This window comes from Opisthocomus hoazin, chromosome 7 (genome assembly GCF_030867145.1).
Source record: "Opisthocomus hoazin isolate bOpiHoa1 chromosome 7, bOpiHoa1.hap1, whole genome shotgun sequence".
NCBI lineage: Eukaryota > Metazoa > Chordata > Aves > Opisthocomiformes > Opisthocomidae > Opisthocomus > Opisthocomus hoazin.
In genome coordinates, this window is record NC_134420.1 from 38645240 (window position 1) to 38652440 (window position 7201).

A 7201-nucleotide genomic window follows, 5' to 3' on the forward strand; every position below is an offset into this window, starting at 1 on the left:
AATGTGTTGTTTATAGTAAAAGACTGATTTGGTGTGCATTAGTGAAAATCGGTTTGCTGAGTTCTCCTTGCTTGTAAAAATTAACTCGCAACTTCTTTCCCTCTGCATTTTGAATGTAAAACTGTAAAGTAGATGTTTTAGTATCAGTGTTTTAAAGGCACTGATAGCTGGGTAGATCCTGTCTTAGACGTGCCAAGAATTTTCTTTCCTTTTTATCACTGTTTAGCACGTAATTTCCCTTGCCCTTTCTGCTGTCTGTAAGAGGAGAGTTTTTGCTAAATTCGCCATTTCTTCTTTTCCTCCAGATAAAACTTCTGATTCAGTTCTTCTTGTTAAATCCCCACAGAAACAAGGGTATGCAAGACCCTAAGAGCAAAAGGCAAGAGGCAGAGGAATCGGATCCATGTTCTTCTTTCCACTTCTCTCAACAGTGCTTTCAGTAGATGGGTCTCTAGCTCTGCACAAGACAGGTTTAAGTACCCCTAGACAAGAACCCCATCTAATTTGCCTCTCATCATCATATCAGTGAAGCTGGTCAGTCAATTCCGTGTAAAGCAGTGGGGAAAACATTAAGGAAAAACTGGCAGATACTTTGTTTCAAGGTTTTCAGAGGAAATACAATGTGCAGCGTGGCAAATGACCTACTAAAATAGTATATTCTATGTATACAACCGATTGAGCCAGGTAGCTTTTGGTTTTTTTCAGAGGAGTATCTTCTTGCCTTGACACTGCAGCTTATTTGGTGAGAAAGATGCTCCATAAAACCCAGATCCTGCAAGAACAGAGAAATTGTTTTGCCTCGTGACGTTTTCAGTGAGCAATACAAGCAGACTGTCACTTTGCTTTTGATTTTATCCGTTTAAAAATGTACTCTGATCTACTTTTGGTACTTTATTAAATGCCTTTGAATAGCAATAGCGGTTTGTTGGGCTAATGTGTCTAAAAAAAGTTAGTTGTGATGGATCTTGCAGACAGAGTATATACACCAAGCAGAGACAGTACACCTTTAATTTCTTTGAATCTAATGATGTCTTTTCTATGTATTTTGTTTCAGAATTAAAGTGGCTCAGCAATCAGTAAGCAAGTTAACTGCAGAGAAGAAAGTTGAAACAAAGAAAATCAATCCTACAGCTAGCCTGGTACGATGTGTTTCTCAGTATAACATTCAGAAGCGGGATTGGGACGCTGTTCTTGTTGTTCAGAATGATGGCAGGTTTCTGCTGTTGTTGAAGGGTGATGCAGTACGCTTAGTTTCAGCGTACCAGAGTGATTTTCTTCCCAAGGAGAAATCTTCAAGCTTATGCCCTACGGTAGTCAAACAGTTAAGTTTAATATTCAGTTTATTTGTGCCTAAGTGTGGCTCTGCTGTTTTAGGTAACAAAATACAATAAGAGCTGCTTTTCTGGTTTCTTATCCCCTTCCACTGAAGTCTCTTGTATTTTCTTCCATGCTGCATGCATTGAGGCTCGCTGCATAGATTTGTTCAATGTCTGAGTGTCTGGTTTTTTTTCAAAACCTTACAAAATCTTGCTTGCTCTGTTGAGTAATGGTAGAAGGGATTAAATCCCCATTTTGTTCCTTGCTGCTTCCCAGGTTTTTTGATACAACACCAAAAAAGAATTAATAATTTACACTGTAAATAAAACCTTTTTTTGTCTGTGTGCAAGGCACATAGGTTAGGTCAGCATTTCTCAAACTGTAGGACACAAGAGACTAAGGGAAGGAAATGTAGATGAAGGAATCGGTACATTATTTCCATTCCCAGCAGAGCATATCAGTTGCAGGACAGGCGGCAGAGCTATGAATGACTACACTTGTTGGGAAGAGGCCATTAAACAACATGATCTAGCTAATGCTAAACTGGAGCTTTCATGTCAGCAGAAACCATTCCAGACAAGAGAAGGTATTAGATTCAAATGAATTTGAAATGTATCTGGTTTTCTCTAGCTGCACTGGTCTTCACAGAGTTGTGAATTTTTAAAGGTACGCAGTATTTGCAAAGTGTGTAGCTAAAGCAAGCTCAGTTTTTCTACAGTAAGTAATGAACTGGTTCAGAGCCTTCCTTGAGTGCTCCAGGCATTATTTTTTTTAATTCAAGAAAACTCTAAGCTACTGTAACTTTAGTACTTCTCAGTCTTCTAGACAAAATGCTCACGGCAGCTTGAAAGGAGATGGAAAATTGAAGACAAGAATGACAATAGAACTCTTTCTTTAACAGAAAGAAAGGCTACGTCAGAAGGAAGCCAATGTGACTGCCAACTGAAAGAAGAAAGATGAAAATGATAGTCTGACTTCATACTTTGCACGATGCTTTACTACAGCCACGGCCCAGGGAGCACCTTATGTTAGATACTGAATTCTGCTTTGCTGATCTGTTCCAAGACAATCCTCTAAAGACTTTTCAGTTCCTTCAGAGGAGTTTGTATGTTCACTGGAGGGAATTCTAAGACGGTTTTTACATGGGAAGTCAAAATTATTTTCTGTAACATTTTCTTACATTGCTTAAAATGTATCTGGATGTTAGTAGTTATTTAAAGTACTCTGCGCCTAACGCATTAATATGGAAGAGCTAAAATGAGCATTTTGGATGCTGAGTTAAGTAATGACTAACAACCTGTAGGTTATTTACAGGGCTTTGTGTAGATGAAAGCAAATACACCATTCAGCTCACAAAAGACTATTGCATCATACATTTTGTTACTTCAGCAGTAACTGAGGTAAAATTGACTGATTCTAAATAATTTTGCAGTGTCTAAGTATTGGGTGCATCTTTCTAAAACTGATTAAATGTACTTATAGATTTATGCTATATTTTACTATAAATATTTTTGTAGAAGCTTCAGCTTATGCAATACATTGAAATGGAAACAATATTTTGCACATGAAAAGGAATAGCTTCAAATTCTTTAGTTTTATGATTGGTGGCATAAATGATTCATTATTTTTATGGTTTTAACCTAACATTTCCTAAATTTTGAGCTTCAAAAGAGAAATGACAAAAACGTATATTTTTATTTCAGTATATATTGAAAATATCAATTCCATCAAATGGTGATTTTATTAGTCATTATTCATTGAACTAAAATACAAAAATATCTCCATGAAGTTACACATTTGCCATTAAATTTCTGGCTTTCAGTTCTATTGAAAGCTCTCTTTTAAACAGTGAATATCTCACTCTAAAATATATTATGCTCTTCTCCCCCTATATTTATATGAAGAATGTGTCTAGTGTACTTATGTAATTTAATAAGTAAAACTTGAGGAAGAAATGAAAGTCTCGCTGTCCTGCTGTAACTTTATAGCCATTGTTCATAAAGTAGCAGAGCCTGAAAAAAACCCTACAGAATATCAACTGTTACTTGTAGATTCTTACTGCATTTTAAGGATTTGGATTCTTAGAAGGAGATCTTGAAGCAGAAGTTAATTTAAGGTAAAACAGAAAAGTGATTTTTAAATACAAGTAGACAATGGCCTATAAATAGGAACAGCAGACTGGAGAAAACATGCTTCTGCTTGCTGTCCATAAGAAAGAAATCCCCTTCTTTATGATAAAGCTGTCTGACGTTGGTTGTGAAGAGAAATGAGGTGAAGCAAAAAATTTAAAAAGGGTAATAGGGGAAAGGTATTAGTCCTTTGCTTAGAAACTGGAAAGAATATACATGAGACAGACATGGATTATCCATACAGCAAATTAGACAGAGGAACTGTGATGAAACCTAAGACAAAGTCATCCCTAGAAGTGTATGTTTATTAAGCAAAACAGCAGTTGTGGAGACCTCCATTCACAAAATAGCTTGAAGATCTCATGTATTGCAGGTTTCTTAAATGAGTACCTCTCTCATTCCTGCATAAATAAAAAGAAAGGAATCAAAATTCCCTTGTATGTTTTTGGAGTTTCTAGCTGCTGCAGATATAGCCAAGATGCATAAGCATAATTCTTATGCAAACAGTCAGTAATACACCAGCAAAAATAATCTGATTTGTGGTTTGACTATTCCCATTGCAGAGAAACAAATTCCAAAGATTTAAGTTTGCTGTCTTCCACCAAAGAGGTAAAGTACATTTGTTTCCAGTATTATTAGTGATGAACAACAGGAGCAATAATGCTTGTAAAAGCCAAAGAACAACAGCAAGCAAGGCAATTCTGATGACTGTTTAAGCAAACAAGTGCTGAGTTTTGATATGGTTTTCTATCTGTCATGAAGATAGTGTATACTGCCATTTGACTTCATCAGGAATTTTTCAATGAAATATTTTACTTGAAATATTAATCAACAAGAGTAGCACTGTTTGTGAAAAAGGATTGGTCTTGAAAATTATCATTAGAAATATATTATGGAAAATTCAAACTGATTTTTCATTTTGAAATGTTGAAAAATGTGTATAAAAAGGGATTAAAATTAAAATTATTGATGTAAAGCATTCCTTGATCAGATTTATAACTTTTTTCAGATTATCATTTTCCTGAAGTTTTGAGAATTTAGGTTATTGTTTCAGAAGATTCAAAAACTTGTATAGCACAGAGACATTGTTTCTTCCTCACCTTCAATTGTTGATTTTCCTCTCAAGACAGAGATTCTGATCCCAGCCTCACGTGTGACTTACATCCTCTACTACTAGTTCAACCATTTTTAAGTTAAAAAACCAATTCACCCAGACCATTAGATTAGTTCTTTTAATCAAGACTTTAAGAGTCTTGGATGGAATTATCAGCTAAATATCACACTTACCACCCCTAGTGATATCCAGAAGTGTCTTCAGACAGTGATTGAAGTGACAATGGTACATCTGCTGACCTTAAATAAAATGTTGTATTAGAGAAATTAACAGATATTATAAATCTATGTAAGTACTTTAATTACAAAATATTTAGACACTACAGGTGTAACAAGTGGGCATCAACCAGCATTCATCTTGAGGTCACCGGGGTCACCAAAAGTTATGTTTTAAGCTTGCGTTTAGTTTGGTGCCTGACTTTACCCTGAGCTTTCTAGTTTGGGGGAAATAAAAGGAGAGAAAGAGAAAAGAAAGAAAACCAAAAGATGGAATAGAACAGAATTCTCTGGTACGTGTCTACGTTGCTGTCATGAAGTAAAGAGTGAACTAAACTGAGCCAAGCAGCAATAGCTAGACAGTCACAGTTTTCCGGGCTAGGTAGTTTAAAATACCTCTACGCTACATAGAAGTCACTTCTGTTACCACAAAGTAGATGTGGCTGAAGATTTTTTTTTCTGTTTGTTGTTTTGTTTTCAACTCTTCCATTATTGCCAAGCTTGTCAAAGTCTGAAAAGCAAAACAGTATTAAAACCTGTATTATTCAGTAGGTGTTTATTACCCAGGAAAATTATATAAATTACTGATTTATAAATTGAATTATTGGAAAATTTCAGTTTAGGTGAGTAAATATCAATAATTTGTGAAGTGCTCTTTACCTTATTTACAACATTATCACTTACTGATTTTAAATTGAAAGACCTTTTAGTGTCTTTGAGATATTTTGACAATATAAATTGTATTTTCATTATGTCTTTATTAATCTATGAAAACTACCCAGGTATTTTGCCATGACTAACCCATGTAAATGTTTGGTCATGTGCTTTGTTATAGGATTGTAAATGTATAGATTGAATAAGATTATACTTTTGTGCTTAAGTTAGAAATTTTTTGCAGCAAACCAGAAACTGTATGATCTTCAGTTTCTGTACATAGAGAAAATTAAAGAAGAATGGATGGACTATTCAGAAAGCAGAGAGAAAAATATTTGAACATCTGACGCTGTTCTAGGAAGGACAAAGTTTATGTAGGATTTCAGCCTTTCTGAATTGCTGAGGTTGTCTCCTCCAACCAGATACAAACAGCTACAGTATCTCTAACCAGTCTAATTTTTTTTTACATGAAACATGAATGAAATATTTTGTTTTCCATATGATGTACAGGGTTCTTATTGCCCTTATTTTCCAGTAAATTGTTAGCAATTTCTTTCTTAGATCTAAACATCTTTTTTAGGTGATGAAAATGGGGCAGTGGAACACTGCATTTACTTATTTAGTAACACTATTTTCTATTGCTTCAGGTCAGTATCTTAAAAATGGATGCCTTAATCTTGTGTGGGTGTGGAATTTCAGGAACACCCAAACAAGTTAGAAATATTCATCTCATTACAGCATTAATGTGTTCTGAAAATCCACCTCCTTAATCAGTGTTTAGGCACAATCTAAGCTTATTTCAGAAAGTCATATACACCTAGTTTTTGCTCATTCTTGGCCTTGTCTTGATCTTGTTCAATATTGTTACGGCTCTCACTCTTCCTTTTTTTTCTTTTCTTTTTTTTTTTTTTTTAATGCCTTTAGAATTTATTAATGCCAGTTAGTGAATTTCAGGATTTGCAGTCTGGAGAGTTCTCTTTGACATTCTTCTTTTGAAGATAAGCCTATGTATTTGCATATAAATGTAAAGAAAATAAAAATTAACTGTAAGAGATTACTTTATTATAGTCAATAAGTTGCTTCAAAGAGAGAAAATACTAGTACCTAAATGGTTCCTTGAGCCAGCAAGAAAAAGTATAATGAAAACAGTATAAAAATTAAAACCAGATAAATTAAAATTAGCAATAAATTCCAAACTATTAGTAGTGAGACTAGTTAACCACTGGAAGAAGTTAGCAAAGATAGTTGTGGTTTCTTGACTTTCTGATGCATTCAAATCAGAATGGAACAACTTTCTGAAAGATTTGTGTAGTCTAATACAGCTTATTGGACTCAGTTCACATGTACCTAAATGGCATCCCATATCCATTGACTCAGGAGTTCACATATTTCCTCTAGACAGAAAAATGTAAGAATAAGTATGTCAAAAGACCAAATATTTTTTTTTTCTGAGCTGTAATGAAATGTTCTTTTCCAAGCTGGAAGAGATTTTTGTTGTGATTTTAAATTTAAAATATTACGAATAGTGTGGTGTAAAACAACATAATGCAGGAAACAGGGCTACAAGGATGATGAGGGGACTGGAACATCTCCCCTACGAGGAGAGGCTGAGGGAGCTGGGCTTGTTCAGCCTGAAGAAGAGAAGGCTGCGAGGGGACCTAATAAATGCTTATAAATATCTGAAGGGTGGGTGTCAGGAGGATGGGGCCAAGCTCTTTTCAGTGGTGCCCAGTGACAGGACAAGGGGCAATGGGCACAAACTGAGGCACAGG

General features: G+C 35.0%; 1 protein-coding gene across 1 annotated transcript in view; it reads left to right on the forward strand.

The window, feature by feature from the left end:
- The window catches only part of LOC104326957 (formin), a 143447-nt gene extending 139058 nt beyond the window's left edge, over positions 1-4389 (forward strand). Inside the window, exons 16-17 of the mRNA XM_009931799.2 lie at positions 1055-1139; positions 2219-4389. Of these exons, the coding sequence (XP_009930101.2) occupies positions 1055-1139; positions 2219-2263 (130 nt within the window). The 3' untranslated portion in view covers positions 2264-4389. The remainder of the gene's footprint in view (positions 1-1054; positions 1140-2218) is intronic.
- The last annotated feature ends 2812 nt before the right edge of the window (positions 4390-7201 follow it).